General features: G+C 33.0%; 2 protein-coding genes across 2 annotated transcripts in view; both read right to left on the bottom strand.

The window, feature by feature from the left end:
- The window catches only part of LOC114326751 (acidic leucine-rich nuclear phosphoprotein 32 family member A), a 29,550-nt gene extending 29,188 nt beyond the window's left edge, over positions 1-362 (bottom strand). Inside the window, exon 1 of the mRNA XM_028275181.2 lies at positions 76-362. Within this exon, the coding sequence (XP_028130982.1) occupies positions 76-123 (48 nt within the window). The 5' untranslated portion in view covers positions 124-362. The remainder of the gene's footprint in view (positions 1-75) is intronic.
- LOC114326749 (lambda-crystallin homolog) overlaps positions 1-22,288 on the bottom strand; it is a 593,088-nt gene that overhangs the window by 107,537 nt on the left and 463,263 nt on the right. The window lies entirely within an intron of this gene.

Here is a 22,288-nt window from a genome sequence, read left to right as displayed (position 1 = left end):
TTTTTAAGCAGATGAATGAAAAAATGACGACACCTCAAGAGTGTTCACAACAACAAACATTCGAAAAATACTTACTTCCGCAGGATCTCTGCCCCGTTTTTCCAATTCTATGCGTTTCTCCATTCCAAAATCGTTTCGTTTTTAACACAAACGACACAAAATACACAAAAAAGGAGCCAAAAACGTTAAAACGTAACCTCGTTGACAAAACTGAGCTTTTACAAAACTCGATCAAGAACCGCGAAGAGAGCGAAGACAGAAAAGCATCGATTAGCCACCAAAGCGTTTTGTCAATGCAGCACTAGAGGGGTACCTACAATAACATTATGGCCGACAGTGGCGGGAGAATTATCGACCAATCAAACAACGCGATTCGTTTACAGGTTATCACAACTGGTTTATAAGTTGGTGTGAAATTTTCGGTTTTCTATCAAAATTTGTCTTCTAAATAATAAAAATGATGTAAAATATTGCTCACAACGAATAACAGATTATGAGTCTCCTAAAAATGCTTTTAGTTTCATGTCTTCCTGATAAATCTAAAATTTGAATATATGAGGGGGCGTTACCATATTAACCCGCCAAATTTTAAATAAATTAATTATTTTTAATTAGAGAAATGGAGTTTAAAAATCTTGGACTATTAAGTCTAACGAACTATAATATTCATGTTACTTAGCAATATATCATAATCTTTTTTAATAAAAAACGCATTTCGATACAGGAAATAAAAGAGAAAATGTAGGTCAGTAACTAACAGCATGAAGCATGATTCTTAATTACAGATCTTACGTTCGCGTACAGTTATCTGCAAATTTCGTTTAGTACCAAGGTTACCCACAAAAAACCCAAGAAGGTGTTGTACCCAACTCATCGAAAGCAGTTCAACGAATTCTAAGTAGCATACACCCAAAACGCATACCCACCAAATCGTGTACGACCCTATTCATATACACAGCAACTTACATAAGAAAAATGAAGATATATTAAGGGGGGGTCGGGTATCATTCACAACTGTCACTGGAATGGGTAATACAGAAATCGTCACGCACAGGTCGCAAAATGAATAAGTACCAAGTTGGATATGACCCTATTCATATACACCCAATTTGCATACATATTAAGAAAAATAAATATATGGAAGAATTGAAGAATATATTTTAAAAAATGAGTTAATGATTCATGCTATTATATCGCTAAAAAGTATGGACCATGTATGTAATACTTTTGTGTTAATAATAATTTGATGGATAATAATTTTGTATTATAAATGGGCAGAAAAACAGAAGAAGACTTGAGCTACCTACCTAACCTATTACAATGTGATTTGATTATTATGCTGTATATAAAGTAGTTTTTGAAGAAAGAAGTATATTTCTAAAGCCACAACTTCTACCAGACCAGCAGATCATAGATAAAACATTCATTGAAGTTGTTACACCAATGGACAATTTTTACAATCTTGACCCTTTGGAAATTGTTGAAATTTACAGATTTCAAAGCAGAAGGCAAGCTGGGGGAGAATCAGTGCAATCATTTTTCTAGGATTAGAGAAGACAGCAATGAATTGCAATTTTTAAGCACATCTAAAATCTACGATAAAGAACCAATTTGCCTTGGAATTGCATTCCAAAAGAATACATGCAAGACTTTTTGAAACCAGGAATCTAGACTTGGATCCAGCAGTGGACATTGTCAGTAGTTTGGAAACTTTTGAAAAGGACAGTTATCAATTAAATTACAATAATTCAATTCCATTTTTACATTCCAAATTGTATTAAAAATTCTAAATAATCACAATACATATTTTAAATTTTTTATTATTATACTATAATATACATAGGTATTCTAAAGTTAGCGCAGTTTATCGAAATACAATTGCAATTTTCTATTTATGCGATTGAATGAAAAAAGATTAAATGGCTACTTTTTGTGGACGTACATTTTTAATCAAGCAACGATTTGTTCAAGAGAAAATGTTTTTAAAATTGCATAAACATTTAACATGTCAAATAAACCTGTTTTTTACCCAAAATGACTCATTTTGAATACCCCTACTCATCATAACACTCAACAAAACTTTAATAAAGCACATGTGTAAGCTTTCTAGAGTACAGATATTACCAAAGAATGAGTTTCTGACCTTACAGTTAGGTAAATATTACAAGTATATTGATGACAGTGAAAAAGTACAACATAAATTTATATACCTACAGTGATGAGCGTGCTAATAACCGGCAAAATAACTCAAAAGATGGAAAACACTACATTGCGAAACAAAAGAGATGATACTAGTGGAGGTGGAAATTATCGTTATAAACATATAAATTACCATTACATTACATAGTTTCCCACCTTTAGACTTATCAGAGGAGTATGACAACTATCACTGTGACAATAGAATTTTATAAAATATTCCTGTCACAGATGTCTACAGGTGGGAATCTATGTAATATAATGTTAATTATATACAGTGATGAGCACGCTAATAACCGGCAAAAGATGGAAAACATAATACAGTAAAACCTCGATACAACGGACTAATTGGGGGGAACGGGGTGTCCGTTAAAGCCGAAAGTCCGTTATATAAAAATAGCTTTAAAATGAATCAGATTATTTGGAAATGTGTCCTCATTTTGCTATACAGTAATCCCTCTTCAACCGCGGGGGTTACGTTCCGAAGAGAAAGGTGCGGTTGGTGAAACCGTGGTTGGCGAGGGATCCACGATCCAAAGAAGAATATGACATAATCCCAATTTGGATACGTATATTAGTACATAGAAATAAATATGATGAAATTGCGTATCTGTGAAATATGTATTATCATATCAACAAAAATAAAGACGCTGAGATCAGCGTCTACATTCGCGGGTATTTTAAACCTTCTGAACTATAAAGTAATTGCCGTAGTATTACTACTAAGAACAAGCGCCAGTGGTGTATCATGAGTAATTTAACGTGACTGGTCAAATTAAAAAAAATATGTAAAAATAATAAAACATTCTCATTAAAAATTCAACAGATATCGCAACCGCGGATAAGTGAAACCGCGGTTGATGAGTCCGCGGATAATGAGGGATTACTGTAATAAAAAGTTTATTGAAATTCTTTGTAAAATACAACGTTTGGGATCCACGGGGACCCCGTTATTAGGCAATGTATGTTAGTAAAGGCAGGGTTAAGTATGTATAAGATTAACAGGACGTTTTAAATTTTTTTACATTTGACCTTATTTTTGGTATGTTATATCCGAAGTCTGTTAAATAGAGGTCCGTTATATCGAGGTTTTACTGTACATTACGAAACAAAAAGAGATGAAACTAGTGGAGGTGGAAATGATAGTTATAAACTTATAAAATATCATTACATTACATAGTTTCCCACCTTTAGTGGTCTGTGGCAGGAGTATTTTACAAAATTCTTCTGTCACAGTGACAGTTGTCATACTCTTCTGATACGTCTGTCTAAAGGTGGGAAACTATGTAATGTAATGTTAATTTATACTTTTATAACGATCATTTCCATCTCCACTAGGTTCATCTCTTTTTGTTTCGCAATGTAGGTTTTTTGTTTATTATGTTTTCCATCTTTTGTACTATTTTGCCGGTTATTAGCATGCTCATCACTGTATACGTTTATAACAATAATTTTCACCTCCACTAGTTTCATCTCTTTTTGTTTCGCAGTGTATTATGTTTTCCATCTTTTGCGCTATTCTGCCAGTTATTAGCGTGCTCATCACTGTATATGTATATACAGTAAGAGCCACCGTACTAGACACATGGGGAGGTACCTAAATGCCACGCTTATGGGCTAATCCGGTCCGTTCTCAGATGTGATTTTCATCACTGTCATATTAATCTGACATTCTAAACAAGTGAAGGTTCATTGCAACAAGTGAAGGTTCCAGGACTGTAATGGCTCAATGTTCCTGTGTGTCTAGTATGTTGGCGCTGACTGTAAATATTATATATACATAAACTAGAAATGATCACAGCTGATTAGTTAATTAGCTGAAATGTTAGTAATGTTAGTAACAGCTGAAATGGAAGACTCAGTGTACTCTTTTCTACGATTCCAATATTTCGTTAACAGTCATTAACATCATAGGGACGCAGTTTGAGATTTTAGTCAACAATGTTATATATGTGAAAAAAAGCGGCATTAACAAAAAGAATTGCAGTGAATGTTATTAAAATACCACTAATTATTAAAATCTTTTAAAATTCGTCGCACAGAAAGGTTTCATTGATATAATTGTCTCTAAAACCTTTCTGTGCAACGAATTTTAAAAGATTTTAATAATTAGTGGTTTTTTGCATCGTTATATGTATTATAGGTAGTTATATTTTTCATTTTTAATAACATTCACTGCAATTCGTTTTGTTAATGCCGCTTTTTTGCACATATACCTATAACATCGTTGACTAAAATCTCAAACTGCGTCCCTAATGATGTTAACGACTCTTAACAACATATTGGAATCGTAGAAAAGAGTACACTGAGTCTTCCATTTAAGCTGTTACCCCAATAATTTGTAAATTGATATTATACATATATGTATATATTGTATATATATCTTGGAAAATTCCCTAAAAAAATACAAATATGTATTTAATAAAAGTGTAGGTACAAAATGTATTTAATGTATTTATTTAAAAAAATGAACATGAGTAAAACAAATATCATGATAGAATAAATATGAATATAAATAACGTAAATATTGAGGTTGTTGAAGAATATATATCTACCTGTGTCAAATAATCAAAGCTAATAAAGAGATCCAATTATAAACAATAACAATTGAAGTACAAAGAAAAATCAGATTGGCGTGGGCAGCGTTTGGAAAGTTACGATGGATACTAAAAAGCACAAATACACAAACCCATGTAGTTGATCAGTGTTCTGACGTATGGCTCAGAAACATGCACATTAACAAAAGTCAACATAAACAAAATAGAAATAACCCGGAGAAAAATGCAAAGATCCATGTTGTGAATAAAACTGAAAGGCAGAAAATCAAACAAATGAATAAGAGAGAAAACAAAAATAAAAAATGAAACTGAACATAAAACAGAGTTAAAATGGAGATTTTCTGGCCACAATGCGAGACAGGAAGATAAAAAGATGAAATGCTGAAATACAAAACTGGAGACCGTGGACAGGAAGAAGATAAAGACCTCAGATGCAATAGAGGGGCGATATTGTAAAAGCTGCAGGAACTCACTGGAAAAGCACAGCCGAGGACAGACAGATTATGGAAAGATTTGGGGAAGGCCTATGTTTAAATCCGGGTTGACATTACTAGTGAATAACGAACGTGACCCACGCTTACGTAATTTGCCCGTGCTATTGTTAGATATTTTATTATCTATTTTCAAACTCGAGCAGTACATTTGTATTAATAATATTATATTAATAATACAAATGTACTGCTCGAGTTTGAAAATAGATAATAAAATATCTAACAATAGCACGGGCAAAATACGTAAGCGTAAGCCACGTTCGTTATTCACTATATAGTAATGTCAACCCGGCTTAAAGTTCAATAATAGAAAAGGGCTAAAGAAGATTAGGGACTTACACATTATAAGTAATATGTTGGCCACATTCTTCTAAGAATTGGCCCACATTCATATTATTATAATTTCTTAGTAAGTTTGCTAATCTTCCATTTGCCCTCTGGTACCTATTATCTTGTACCTCCTCTAGTCCTGCCTCGAGACGGCTACTAATCAAATCTTGCCTCAGCTGCTCTTTGATTAGCTTTTCTATCAATATGTATGGATTAGGATGGCGGCAACTGAACATGCTATTAAATGCATGGTGAAAGGATTCCGCTGAATTTGTTGTTCTTGGTAACCCTTCCAGAGTAATATTATTGCAATTCCACATGTCAATTGCATAATATGGATTTCTTGGCGGAAGTGTACGTCCAACCCAGGTTGTAATAAAGTAGTCGATAAAACTGTGGCATCTTTCGTCTTCTCCAAAGCTATCAATTAACTCGGTCTCCAATAGTTCGAATACTTGAGAAACCTCTGCTGGTGGCACGAACGAAAGAGCACAAAATGATTTTATTAAGGTTTTAAAGAATTGTTCATCTCTGTAAAGTTGTGCTAAACCTGCAGCAGTTAGCTAACTGCTGCACTTTACGCCATATTGCTTGACAAAAATGAAAGAAGCAACCGTGAACTCTAATATTGGGTACTAATCGTCTAAAAGTGTTAACAACTGCCATCTCAAAATCAATTACGATTGTATTAGGTCTTGCTCCAGGTCGAATGATATCAATTTTTTCGAAAATTTTAATCAAACTTCTCTCGTAACTCCGCTCATTTTTGTTTGGCAAAAATGCGTAGATGAATGGTAATGTTTTGTTGTGAAAGACCCCATGTATAATCCATAGTTGGTACCACAGATTCGGAGCACTTTTAAAAGTGCCATCGACAACCCATGTATCGCATTGGATTAAACGAGTAAGGTCTAAAGTACAACCAAATATAATTATACGATTTTGATCCTCTATTCCAGTATAGCTCAAAATGAAATCCTGAGGTATGGATGTTTTAGTTCTTCTCAACTCATTAGGGATAATTAATTCCCTAAATGAATGAGGCACTCGTGGAATTACCTGATTTCTTCGGCGTACTTTTCTCACCATCTTTTGCATAGATGTCAGTTGTGGCAAATGAACCTTCGTGTCATCCGATATCCCTTCTAGGGCAGTGTTCACAACATCCCTAGGTGTATAATGACTGGAACTAGCTGCCTCTCTTATCTTGTGTTGCACAGTCATGGGTCCTATTTTATGAGAAGGCCCATGATTGTGCACTCTTCTGATAATAACGTTTTCGCCATCGTTGCCATCACCGATAGTTATTGCAGAACCGCCACATGATTCGCCGCAGGTCCAATAAGTTCTGCCATTAGGAGTACTCCTAACTCTATGGTAGAAGTACTCTTGGAAGATTAATTTTTTTTTTGGCCTCTCTTTGTCGATATGTACGTTGCCATTGCCACGATACAGGGATACAACTAAGACACTAAGAACTGAACGCACTGACTTTACTCTAAAGACTACTTAATTAACAGCAAATGACCTGCCATAAGAAGAATCACGTGCTTTATCTTATGAAAGCAGACTGCACTTATATAGGCGGGGGGCAAAATGAGCGTTTTTTCCTGCTAGTACCTATTACACAAAACCATAGAAAAATTAATTTTTTAAAGATACCTACACAAAATTATTAATGGTCATATTATAATACTTAAATTAATCATATTAGACTGTGCAAGAGATATGCCAGTAAAACAGAACAATAATAACAATAATGATATAATATCTAAGTTTTGTTTCTTACACCGATAGGACATTGCGAAGATCAACGAAAATTTCTTAGAATTTATTAAGGTGACCAACTGTACCTACTCATTTACTGAGTTTTGTACTCTTTTTTCGCAAACCGTACTCTTTGCAAATCCTGTACTCTGAAAGTACTCATTTGTATAATTTTATACTCATTGTGAACGGATAGAATGGATAGTGAACTTTAGAGCAGGGGTCACCAATTAGCGGATCGCGGTCCGCATCCGGACCGTGGGCTAGTTTTGTGCGGACCGTCAATAAATTCAGAATATACCTAGTGTTTGGCAATTTGACTATGTTTGGCTCAAATGAACTTTATTAAAAATCGGTATAGATCAGGGCCTATTTTACCACTAGGCCCATGAGGCCCCTGCCTCGGGCCCGCATTTTATTGGGGCCCGAAAACATCACTAAAAGAACATTTTTATTGAAAAAACAAAATAAATTTTCAAAATGATTTCATTTTACGAACAGGAAATGATAAATGATAACAAATTAGGTTAGAGTGATATTCATGAACCATAAGTCCATAAACCATTCTTAAACCATAAACCATCATAAAAATACAATAAGAGTAGGTATAATAGATTGCCTTGTCGGCACCAATAACAATAAGCAAAATTTATACACCACTACGAAGAATTACAGATACAAGAGCCAAGAGGTAGAATTAAAAAGAGTCATCGTCACGTTTTGTCGTATTTATTTAAAATGCACTTTTAAATTTAATATTTAGTTTGATGTTTAATGCCGTTTTATGCAAAGGTATAAGGTATTGCTTGATTGTATGTATTAGTTTTCAGTCCTGTGCATTTTAAGTTCAACTAATCTATTCATTAATCATCAGTCGTTTATTAAATTTCTGTAAACACTTATTTTTCTTATCTAAGTAATCGTTTCGTTATCATGAGTTACAATCATTTAAGTGTCAGTAAAAACGAAAAAAGCAAAAAATTAAGAGAACAGAAACGGCAAGCACAAAAAGATGAAATATTATCTTATTTTACACCTCAAAACAGTGCGCAAAAAGGAAGTTCGTCCTCCCATTATGAACTTCTTCTTCTTGTTCTGTGGCACTACAACCCAAATTGAGCCTTGGCCTTCTTTATTTTTTGCCTCCACACTTTTTTTATCTGTGACTGCTCTTATCCATACACGGACTTCTAAAAATACTTGTGCATCGCTGGTTACTGTGTCTTCCCAGCACTTTCTAGGCTTTCCAACCGGTCTCTTTCCCTGCATCTGCATCCTAGCGTTCATTGCTTTTTTTGATATAGTTGATTCGCTAATCTGAGACACAACTGTCTACACTACAATCACAATAAAAATGCACTATGTAGAAATAAACAAACCAAGACACGTTGAATGTTCGAGGAGCACTCCCAAATCATGATTTGGGAGTGCTACTCGTGCTTGTTTATTTCTAGTGCATCTTTATTGTGATTGTAGTGTAGACAGCTGTGTCTCCGATTAGCGAATCGACTATAGCCTATCCTCTCCCATTTTTATCACATGTCCAGCCCATTGCAATATTTGTATTCTAATGAAGTCTGACAGGGGTGTTTCCTTATAAAGTTGATAAAGCTCGTTGTTGTATCGAATTGTGAAGATTCCGTTTCCCCTCACAGGTCCTAGTATTCTCCTCAGTACTTTCCTTTCGAATGTGTCTAGTTTGTTTTTGGATGTTTCTTTCAGGACCCATATTTCACTGCCATAGCATGCTATTAGTCGAATTAAGGTTTTATAGATTCTCATCTTTGTATTTCGGTAGACACTTTTAGACCGAAATATATTGGAGCGGACTAAATAAGCTCTGTTTGCCTGCGTTATTCTCTTCCGTATTTCTCCATTTTCTGATCTGTCGGCATATTTCTACTCCCAGGTATGTAAACTTTCCAACCATTTCAATGTCATCTTCAGATATAATATTTTGTGGGACTATATTTTTTCTTGTCGTCTGTATCATTATTTTTGTTTTTTTCTATGTTAATTTCCAGACTTAGCCTTTTCGTTTGCTTTTTTAATTCTGTAGTGTATGTTTCCTGTGCTCCTGTTCATGTTCTACTCATAATATTAACATCATCGGCATAAGAGGCCAGTTAAACGGTTCTGTTGGTCAGGAGATTTCTCGTCCAGTTTGTATTTGCCTAACCGCATACTCCAGTGCCAGGTTAAATAATGTTGGGGCCAGCCCATCTCCTTGCTTCAATCCCTGCGAGACTTTGAAAAAGTCTGTCCGGTGGTTTTGTACTCGTACACATGCCCGAGTTTCATACATTGTGGCTTTAATTAGTCTAATTAGCTTGTGTGGTATTGCCAATTCAGCCAATATATGAACAACTTATTACAGAAAGGGACCTAAGTCAGTCTTTTATTATTTTTTGTTAAGAGTGGATTTATTCACTACGGTGGTAGACATATAGTTTATTGTAGAAAGGAACCAGGTTAAATATATTATAATAATAGACAAATCGTATGGCGTACTTCTCGTTTACTATAGAAAAGCAGTTTATATCCAGACAGTTTTTTGCATATACATATCTCGAAAGTTAGTTAACATGACTCGAATCCCTTTCTGAAATAAGCTGATCATATAGTATAGTCTGTTCCTTTTGATTGAGTCGTATGCCTGTATGAAGTCTAAAGACATGTTGTTGTGAACATGAATGCCGTGTCCCATGATTTGCTCAAGACCTGCTTCTGCTTGACTCTAAATATTTGATCCATTGTCGATCTTCCCCGTCTGCAGCCCGTTGGATACTCTCTAATTAATATTTTGTACTAGTGGTTGGAGCCGCTGGTTTATAATATACTTACGTGAGGACTTTATAATAATATGCTGTACATAGTAGAGAAATTCCACGGTAGTTTTTGCACTTTAAACAATTCAACAATGTTTAATTATTTAAATATAAATTTTATTTATTGTTAATAAAAATTTAAATTCCTGGTGCAACTATATTTCTATTAAATAATTAATAAATTTAAAAAATTATTATTTGTATTAAATTTTTGTTAGGGGCCCGAAAATTATGTAGTGCCTCGGGCCTGATTTGAAGTAAAATAGGCTCTGGAGATCTCACTTAAGAGATGAATATCTCAACTCCCTTATGAGACTGTTGCACTAAACTCACTCTAAACTTCAGACAGGTTGTACATAAAAAAATTTCATTTTTCTCTTTGATAATTTAATTTTGTAAAGAGTTTTCCCCCTTATTGTTATACTTACTTACTAATCATTAATTTTGAAATTAAGTTAGCTGTAATAAAAAATTATCATATGCATTTTTTAATATTCATTTCCTCTCTACTATAAATATTATGTTAAGTAGGAGTACATTTCAGATGTGCATTTAAATAAAATAATTTTCAGATTTAATAAGTTTGCAACAAACACCTTGCACTGAAACTAATGTAGAAAAGATAACATGTTAATTAGCATTTTGTACTATTGTAATAAAACGAGCGATTTCGTATTTATATACGACTTTATTTATATAACTGTACAGACGAATTTATATTATACACTAAACTCATTTACAAAAACAGTTCCAATTTATAGCCCATCGTTATTTCTCGAAAATTCTGCCCATCTCTAGTTATCGTCCAGACGTTCTTAGAATTGCTCGTCTTTCCGTCCCGCTACATCGCGTCATATCAAGAAACATCGTCGTGGAATGCCTGCGTGGAGATGGGACCTGTTATACGACGGTCGGTCAAAAGTAATATTTTGTTACACTATGATTATTTATTTTAAATTCCTCAGTTTCCTTTCTAGAAAATTGAAGATGTCTAAAAACTTCATTAGCATTCAAAATATAAATTCATAATTTTTTAAATATTCTCAGTAACAATTTACAATACTGATTTTTTCAAAATATACCTCCTGATAATAACATCAAAACAATACTTAATGAATTTTTATTTTATTTATTGTACCAGGAAAACTTACAGAAAAGTATACAGTAACCAAAAAAACAATCGGATATTATTAGTTTTCCTTTCCATATTAGTCCATGTGTGAGGCCACTTTAGTATGAAAAATGTTTCTGGCTCGATTTCTTTGCGGATTCCTGTTCAAAAATGTCCTCTTTAAACAAATCAGAAGGGTGCCGGGTAAAACAATTTTTTAAGCAAATTTAAAATTACTTTTTTGCCTCGAAAAATGTATTTTTAGGTTTCTTGGGTAATTATAAACAATGAAGGTCTCTTGTCATATTTCTGAAAAGTTGATAGTTTTCGAGATATAGGGGAGATATGCCTGAGACGGCATACTTTTTTTTAAATGTTTTGTAATCGATAACCGATAGAGTTAGAGATAAAAAGAGTTAGTAATAAAAATCAAAGTCAGTGCTAGGACCATTTACATAAATATAATATTATTTTTTAACAACCTACATATTATAGTTCAACCTACATATAAGGTCAATTTGTCATTTGTCTCAGTGTTACCCATGGCATGGATAACACTGAGACAGTATAATATTTATATGAACATAAAGACTTAAATCTTTATTTGAAAAAAAAATTTTAAAAAACAAATTTAAGTTACAGAGTCAGAGTACTAATTAATTCAAAAAATAGTGATTGAAAATTAACGTACATTTATTAAATTGAAATTTTTCTCGAATGAGAAAAATGAATTTTGCCGTTTAGTATGACTATATCAAACTGGCCTTGGCGATCTCATCTTTGTCTTTTACTAGAAATTTTAGAAAAAAAAAATACAAAATGTAATTTTTTATAACGTCTTAGTAGCAGTGAGACATGTCTCAATGTTACCCATTTGCCATAAATTTAAAAAAATATTATTTTTATTATTATAAAACTTAGTTTGCTTTGCTAAACTATGGCATCATGTTTACTAATCTACACACAATGTCATGGTAATACTAGATAAATCCTAATAATTAACATGCTTTTATAAAAAATTCTCAAAACACCTGTATTATTTTACAGTCCCCACCAAACACACTCAATCACAATAAATGCTAAACTGAAACTGCAAGGCCGCCTGAAACATATTAGAAATAAATAACCTTGACAGCAAACAAGCACAAGTAATATCTACACATGTCGAAAAGGAGGGAAATATTTAAAGTGTCTCACTGTTACCCAGTTTCTCCTACATACTTGTTCGCCTTCTATATTTATTTCATTTTGTGCTTGATCTCTGTATTCTGTTCTTTCTTCGGTAAGCAGATTCTTATAATGATCTATCCATTTTTTTTGTTGGTATTAGCTGTATTTGGGTTAAGGATTTTTATCGACTTTCATTGTTAATGAATTTCCATGCTTCACTGCATTGTCTACCTCGGATATAAGTATCAATCTATTTCTTTGCACTTTTCATGTTTCTCTTTTTCCTTGCATGACCTTTCGTCTTGCGTCTTTTTTTGTATTTTCTGCGATCTTTATCTTGTTTTGTGTTTAGTCATTTTAGATATAGCTCCTTCTTTTCCCTAACCAGTTCTTCAATTTCAGAGTTCCACCAATATTTAGCAAATGAAGACCTAACTTCGAAAAACCGATAAAATTATTTAGATAAATAATAAGAGCATAGTAGACACGTTCAAAATATTTCCCTAATAGCACATGGACGTCCAATGAACATCCTTCCCGGACGTCCGTTTTAGTACGAAGAACGTCTTATTTTGGTCCAAATGTCGCGCTACCAAACATCCCGAGGGGATGGTCGGTGGACGTCAGTTGCACCTTCATTAGACGTCCTAGGTTGGTTCAAAATGTCGCGCTTACTAAGCATCCGGGGAGGATGTCCAATGACGAAAATTGGACTTTCATCTGACATCCAAACAATAGGTCCGGTGGACTTACTTCTATTAAGAATGTATTTTGGGGAATATAAAATAAATTTTTAAATGAACTTTTATTACATATTACATTAATATATTAATTAACTGATATTTATTTATTACTAACAAACGAGACAAACCCACTATCAAAATTATATAAGAATGCAGCATTAAAGAAATATAAAATAGATAAAATTAGTAATAAAAATAAAATATAAATGAATACAAACTTATTTATACAATGCATCATTTTGCATTTCAGTGCTTTAAATACTACCTAAAGCTATTGGTACATTATAAGTTAAACAAATTATATCTCATGAGGTAACTGACTTGCACGCATAGCGGTCAGAGCATACCATACATGTATTTGAACTAATTATAGTCAGACCATAATTCGTTCTGCGATAAAGAATAAGGAAAAGTGAATTGTAACACAGTGAATGGGAAGGAATATAACAAATTAGCTGAAGCAATTCAGAAGGTTAAATTATTCCATTTCCATCCATTCAATGGCACTACAGCCCAAATCGAGCCTTGGCCTCCTTCAATAAGCTTCTCCAATCATTTCGATTTACCGCTGTTCTTTTCCATGAACGCGTTCCCAGGAAGTTCCTGGCATCCTCATCGACTTCGTCTTCCCATCTCTTTTTAGGTCTTCCAACCGGTCTTCTTCCCTGCATTCTTGCATTCAGCAATTTTCTGGGGATTCTATTCTCATGCATGCGGACCACGTGCCCTGCCCACCGTAATCTCTGCAGTTTAGTGTGTTGTGCTAGAGTTGGTTCGCTATATTGCTCGTATATTTCTCTATTATACCTAATTCGCCAGTTGTTATTTTCCCTTATTGGGCCCAGTATCCTACGTAATACTTTTCTTTCAAACACATCTAATGCATTGGCAGATTTCTGTGTTTCGCAGCCATAACTTACTATGGGCCTGATTATTGTTTTATATACCCGGAGTTTTGTTTTCCGGTGTACGTCTCGCGATTTGAATATGTGGCCCATCGCGAAATAGGCTTTATTTGCCAGCACAAGCCTTCTATTTATTTCCGGTTCTTCTTCACTGCTTGCAACCAGATCCATTCCTAGGTACGTGAATCTATTCACATGTTCTATATCGTCAATAAAGTGTTGTTGCGCCGGTCTATTTGATCTGGTTTGTATGAGTAGTTTTGTTTTATTTGTGTTTATTGCTAGCCCTACTGCTTCTGCACTCTGTTTCAACTCAACGTAGGTTTCTTCCGCTGCATTCATTGTTCTGCTCATTATGTTTATATCATCCGCGTATGCTGCTAATTGGGTAGATTTGTTTGTAAGTATGTTATTTCCACTTACCGTCAACCGTCTAATTACATATTCAAGAACAAGATTAAAAAGCGTTGGAGCCAGTCCGTCGCCTTGTTTCAGTCCTTGCGTTATCGTAAACGCATCAGTGATCTGTCCTTGAATACATACTTGTGCTTCTGTTTCTGTCATTGTCATTTGCACTAGTCGTATTAATTTTGATGGTGTGCCAAATTCTTCCAATATATTAGGTAGAATTGTTCTATCTATTGAATCATAGGCTTGTTTAAAATCCACAAAGAGATTGTAAACATCCATGTCATATTCCCATGCTTTGGCTAGTATTTGTTTAACTGTAAATAGTTGGTCAATGGTAGATCTATTTTGCCTAAACCCTGCTTGATATTCCCCGATGATTTTTTCCGTCAGAGGTTGAAGTCTTCGATTAAGGATGTTTGTGAATATTTTGTATTTCATTTACAAGCTTAAAAATAAAGCTCATATTAAAGTTAACTCTTCTGATAAGAAGAGAATTCAGATTCAAGAAATTGATCATACCAGATTAAGACTATGGCCTACACAATTTAAAAGAACAAGTACATCAGAAATATTCTTTTAACTCTCTCTAACTTTTCAATACATGCTTGAGTAATGGGAAACCAGATCACAGTTGAATTTCCAAGTTGGGGATGACAATTTCTGCATCTGTAAACATGCTAGAATGTCACAAATTTTAATAGTTAAGGAGTGAATATGGCTGTGAGTGATTAAGGGTCCATGACTCCACTCGCCTAGGCAGGGAAAAGAAGGATTATGGACACTGCTGAAGAAATTGGCAAAATCATCAACAATTGATTGTGGTCCACTAAAAACAAAATCATTAAACTTCATGCACCATGGCGTATTAAAATTATTTCTGTTACAATAATTAACATAATTCTAAAAAGAGTTTATATCGTAATTCAGCAATTCTTCAGTATCTAATCTTATAAAACTCTAATGCAACAAGTCACTCAGTGTGTCCGGTCCGGTTTCGATATGTAAAAATTGAATGACGTTTAATAAACTTCATTTTATTTTGTTATATATTATTTACAACAGCTCCAGAATGACTGAACTGAATTAGCCAATCTCGCTTTTAAAACATTTGTAGAAATCCAAGGAAAGTTTAAAAGGTGAGAAAATGTGATGAAATTGTTAAGAAAATGCTGAAAACAACAATGTTATTGTCATATAGGTACACACAGTTTTATACTCCCTTAGATTTAAGTCACTAAAACTGTGGCTAACTTATCACCTATTTACATTTTTACGTTTCCTGTGAAATCCATGCTTTTGGGCCTTTGTTTGATATAATTATGCTAGAGTCCTTTTTATGATAATTTTTCAGTGCGTTACAGATGATAGAAAAAAAGGTAAGTCCGTGATAATACACATTTATGACATTTATTCTAACATGACATTTTAGTTAAATCGGAAAGTTGTCACATTTTATTTGCAATTTGGCATAAAAACAAATCAATTGTGTTTATTGCATTTATAAAATGGTGTTTTCTTTGATTTGTATAGTCTTATAAATTGTACAGATTATATCTGTAGATATAATTCGTAAATAATTTTTTCTTTGATTATAGCGCCATGTATCGACAACTAGAATAAATGTTATAAATGTCTGTAATCACAGACATGCCTTTTTTTCTGTCACATACAATTTAATGCGTTAGAAAGAAATCAAAAAACTGTGACGCACTGAAATATGCTCATTTACAATTATTATTTAGAATTATTTCATTAAATTTATAATTCTTAAAATTTATTGCATTAATGCACAAACTTTAATTTTCAACTTTATGGCAGAGAAAATAACATGTAACAGTCCCTATTTAGCTACATAAAGATTGTAACCTACAAAATTCATCATAATCGCTAATACAACATAATCCTTCTTCAATAATTCCATCAGCACTAGCACCAAGGAGTCCCGAATTTGTTAGCCATACTCCAGTTGGTAGAACATTACGACTATAATTTTATCTTAGGTGCTCTATGGGCCTATGGCATTTTTTTCATGGGTTCTGCCCCACTGAATGGCTTTTATATAATCAAGAATGTATTCACCTGCAAAGAAAAAAATGTTTTGAGGGTTATGTATACAGGATGGGCCAAAGAAAACAGTACATCTTGATATTTGGTAGTAATTATTAGGTTTTAAGGAAATGACGAAACAGGTCGATTTTTGTTCTAAGGGGAACATTTTTTTTACGATACCTACATCCGTCATTTGTCAACTCACTCCTTTTCATTTCCCCAACCCCTTATTTTTAAATAGAAAATATACCATGTGCGGCACATCATTAGAATTGGCATTTAGATGGAGTATTCAGACAAAGCGACCGCCCAAGTTTTTTCTTTCAACATCTGCACCGTCTTTGCAACAAACTGTTAATTGATTTGAAGTATAACACCTATTAAAAATGAAACGTAATGCATATGGTTTGCTAACATGTGATAGTACATAAATAGGTGTTGTGCTTCAAATATATTAACCCCTCAAGCGGGCTCGACGACTTAAGTCGTCCGCTCTAGATGCATAGCAGAGTGGGCTGACCGACAAATTCCGTTTTCGGTTTATGGCGCCTATATTACTTAACTTATAAAGTTATGGTTTTCACTAATAGATAGCGTTGACTGCCCTGAACCTAAAACAATTTTTAAATTTATTTTATTTAAATCGGTTCCATAGATATGGAGCAGTTTCCTGTAAGGCGAGTGAACACAGGAGCGCGCGAGAATTATCGAAATCTGCAATAGGGTTCGCGCTAAGAGAAAAATTTCTGATATGGAAAATAATGATTATAACTTGATTTAGGAATATAATTTACTTTAAAATTTAAAGATGACACTGTGTGTACTAAATGCTGGTTTTATAAATGTTGGGTCCGTTTTTGAAATGTAAGCTTGTCTTCAAGTGGATATCAAATTTATTGCTTTTCGGAATAGAGACCCTTTGTATTTTATTTTTAGCTAAATATTTTTAGTTTCATTTTATGGTTACTGAAATGAACACGTGTTTCTTATTGTTTTTAAAAAGTGATAATATTATTTCTCTAGTAGGTACTCCGCAAATTCAATTATTATAGTGATTTAGTTTTATGTAATTTTACAAACTTTTTACGAGTGTTCCTACTCCGCAAATTCAATTATGATAGTGATTTAGTTTTATTTATGTAATTATAAAAACTTTTTATTCCGACAAATTAGACTTTATAATGATAAAAATGAAGCGAGCATTTCGTTTTGATGATGAGAAGGACATCCAACTTTTAAAGCAAATGGCTGAAGCTAGCGATGAAGGAGATGTGGATTATATGTCTTCTGACTCAGAGGATGGTGATGAATTGGTTCCATTTTTTACTATTAAATTGGTAAATCATTTTTTACATTTTACCAAAAAAAAAAATGAAACAATTATTATAGTAACACTAATTTTTTATTATTATTTTTATTCTTTGTATTACCCTATCCTCAAACATAGTAACCGCCTGTGAACAATGAAAATTTATAATATAATCCTTTGTCACATTTTAAGAAATGTAACAATGATAGTAACAATTATTTTTTATTATATTTTATTTTTTCTATTACCCTATAAGCAAACATATTACCCGCCTATGAACAATAAAAATTTATATAATCATTTGTCACAGTTTAACAAATGTAACGATTATAGTAGGTAATAATTATTTTTATTATTTTTTATTATTTTTATTATACCCTATACACAAACATACTACCCGCCTATGAACAATAAAAATTTATATAGCTAAATCTTGAAAAAAATTGTATAATATTGCCGTATGTACCTTTCTCAATGATTAATTACAAGAATTTAACACATATACAGAAAAAAAATTCTCCCCACTGCACGGTACATCTCTGTAAATATTTCTGCCCACTTAATGAGGTTAAAAGTTTTTTTGCAAAGACTGTGCAAATATCGAAAAAAATCGTGAACAATCATTATGTCTGAATGCTCCATCTCAAGGCCTTACTAATGATGTGCCGCACATGTTATATTGCCTATTTACAAATAAGGGGTTGGGAAAGGAAGTGGAAGGGAGAGGATTGACAAATCAGCGCTTGGATGTAGAAGTAGCTTATGTCCATTTTTTCTAATTTGATATTTTATGTCCATTTAACAGTAAAAGCATCGTTACATTGGATGCAGAAGTATTGTAAGTCCATCTTTACAACTAGCGATCATATCGGTCAAATCTTGAACTAGCCTATGTTAAGTAGCGCTGGAAAACAAACAAAAAAATGCTCTCCTGTAAAATTCACATCTTGTGACTTAGACTACTTCTGCATCCAAGCGACGAAATGATAGAGGTGTTTCGTAAAAATGTCCCCCTTAGAACAAAAATTGACCTGTTTCGTCATTTCCTTAAAATCTAATAACTACTGCCAAATATCGAGGTGGACTTATGTTTTCTTTGGCCCACCCTGTATAACAATTATTAACAAAATCTCATTAAAAAAACAGAAGCAGAATAAAATTATCAGACCACAGTCCAGGCTTTTTATTCTTGTTTTTCATTTACTAGGTACAGTAATACACATACTTTGACTCACCTACAAGGATTTTCAACAAGCTATCTGTTTCCTGTTTATCCAAAATATCTGGTTCCTTTGCATAGGAGACATCCTGTCTACTATTGGCCTTATCTATATCCCCTAATTCATCATTCACTAAATGTTTTTCTTTTTTTAATACTCTTCTCTATCAGTGATCAGTGGAATTTATTATTTCTTCACTGGACCTGTGGGCTAATATTTCTCCCCTAATGGCCATTAAGTCAATCAGTGAGTGACAAAGATTTTGGCAGATTTTAGATATGCTTGAAAATTGCAATTGCTGTCTTCTCTAAAATACTAGAAATTATTTACTGATTCACCTCCAGTTTGGTTTCTGCGTTTCTACTCTACATAATTATGCTCAATGCTCTACATTAAAACTTGAATTCTGTAAATTTCAGCATTATAAATAGGTTAGGTGTTTAGGTATTTAATTCATAGAGGTATATATTAACATAGAGGGAGCCTACCTTCCGCGCTTCCTGACGACAAGATCTCATGGACTGGTTTGCTGCATCTCTTTCTAACACATTGTATCGAAAATCTCGATGACATTCAGTGTCAATATAGGCACGGAAGAGGAGGACAACTGTAGCAGCTTTACTATGCGTAAGAGTGAAACAGCACTAATCCAAATAAAAAAGATGGTGTCGTCACTTCGCTCTGAATGACACTCTCTCTATGCTAATATTTAACTCTATGATTTAATTTAGTTAGTCTTTAGTAGATCGTCTCTTCTTCTCTTTTCCTTCCCATTTGTAATACAAAATTATTATCCATCAAATATTTTCTTAATCTGTATGCGAGTTGGGTGTATAAGAATAGGGTCATATCCGACTTGGTACTTATTCATTTTGCGACCTGCGCGTGACGATTTCTGCATTACCCATTGCAGTGAGAGTTGTGAAAGATCCAGCGCCCAGTCTTTTCACCTCCGAATAAATAGTTAACGGGAAGTTTATCTGACAGATAAAAAAAGTAGCGTCTTTTCACTCTGGAATAAAGTTACCCGGCAGATAAATTGACGTTAAATATCAAATATTTAACTGCCGAATAAAGTACCGAATAAGAAGTTATCTGGAAGATAAACTTTGATTTTCGTATATTTCATGGTTTCTGATTGCCACGAAACTAAAAATATAACCTAAAATCTTGTAGGTCTGATTGAATTTATTGCAAAAGTAAAATTTTGTTCTTTCTAAAAATTCTCAATCACAAATTTTATGTTATTTTGTTTTTATACACACCTACCTACTGTAATTTTTTAAGCCGAGTTATTAGATATTAAATTAAAGATGGGTTATAATTTGAAAAAATTATAATAGTTATGTATTATTGTATACCTACTCAACTATATTCATTTACAAAGGAAAACAAGTTGTAAAAAATAAAATAGTTTTTTATCCCATCTTGCATAAGTATCTATCTTAAAGTTACCCACTAGAATAATCTGTGAAACATGAAATTGGTAAAAGTTTTACCTCTAGTTTTGTTAAAAAATTGTTTAGTTTTCTCATTTTTAAAATAATGATTTCTTTGAATTGCCAAATATTTTACGATTCCAAAATGAAAGGTATTGATATAGTAACAAGAATTAAGTATGCTCCAAAACAGTAGATACCTACCTTGAAAAAAAAGCTGCAGAGTTAAGTATCCAAAACATACTGGGTGTATCATGAAATTCTCAAAATTTTCAATAAATCTATAGAATATAGGAAGACTGATTTTATATTCTGACAATTTCGTAATACTCCCTGGATATGTTTTAAATAGGTACCTTCTTACTAATCGCTACCTACATTCTAATACCATGTATGAAGATTTTTAGGTGAAACGAGTTAGAGGTTGATTCTGAGTATATTCCCAAGTACGAGAAAACATTATTTCTCGTACTTGTGATTAGAATCATTCAGTAAAGTGTGCGCAATATACTCAGAATCAACCTCTAACTCGTTTCACCTAAAAATCCTCATACGTGGTATTGAATGTAGGTAGCGTAATATTTTTTGTGCCAAATATAAATAATTCTGTATTATTGCTGTTTAAATTCAGATCATAGCAATGGGTTGTTACTTGGAGATTCTGATTGTCCACTGATGAGTCCAGAAATACATATCGCCCTTTTTGTATATGGCAGAAAACAAAACAATTAAATTGATTCAATTGTCCTATCTTACACTGAAGCAGTATATTTATAACATAGAGAGAGAAATGAAAATGAAGACAATTTTGAAAATGAATTGCTAAGTATAGACCAGGAATAAGCTAAATTATTGAATTTACTGAAGATGTTTGATAACCTTATAAAAATTTTTGTGTTAAGCTTGTCATGCACGGGGATCTATACTAAAATATATCTCATATCACTCACTATAGTAACGAGTGAGGCTGCATACATGGAACTATAATGTATATTATGGTTCCGTTTATGCAGGCTCACTCATTATTATAGTGAGCACTATGAGATGTAATATATCTATTATAGTATACCTCCTGGTCAGTAACATGCTTTATGGGGAAATAGAAGGATCAATAATATACATGTATCATTTTTTTATTCTTTATTTAATTGTCCTTTGTATAATTAAATTTTTAAATTTAATAAATCAATGAATTTTTGTGTCTCTCTTCTGCCCTTTCATTTTCTCTAGCACGCTTGTGTTGTACCTTTTCGTCCTCTTTTTCTATCTGAAGCAATTGAGGTATGTTTAGTATTAGCGTTGTTCTTTCTTGTAATACATTCTCTAGTTTATTATTGGTAGCTTACTACTGGAACTAGCTTTTTTCTTTAAGAACGCAGGATTGAATCTTCTAGATGTTTGTCATATCTGTAACTAATTTTTTTATTTAGAAAAGTGAAAGGTATCTACTAACAAATATTAAAATTAGGTTTTATTCTTGTTATTGGGATTCTTCAAGTTACCATGTAATGTAAATTATCCAATCTTTAAAAATATTGTGTTTTGATATACTTAGTTGGTTATTTCCCTAGTTTACTATTCAATATACCAGTTGGATGGATTATAAATCTGTAGCGTTTTGACGATGATTGATATGTCCATCTAGCCTAATTTTTCAGGAGAGCATTTTGAAAGTTTGAATCATGTTTTGCCAACCCAAAAACGAAAAGTAATCAACATAAGAAATCAAGTAATATATCAAGTTCTGGCCTACCTAATACA

This window comes from Diabrotica virgifera, chromosome 2 (assembly GCF_917563875.1).
Source record: "Diabrotica virgifera virgifera chromosome 2, PGI_DIABVI_V3a".
In the NCBI taxonomy this organism is placed as follows: Eukaryota; Metazoa; Arthropoda; class Insecta; order Coleoptera; family Chrysomelidae; genus Diabrotica; species Diabrotica virgifera.
This window is presented reverse-complemented; position numbering and strand designations above follow the sequence as displayed.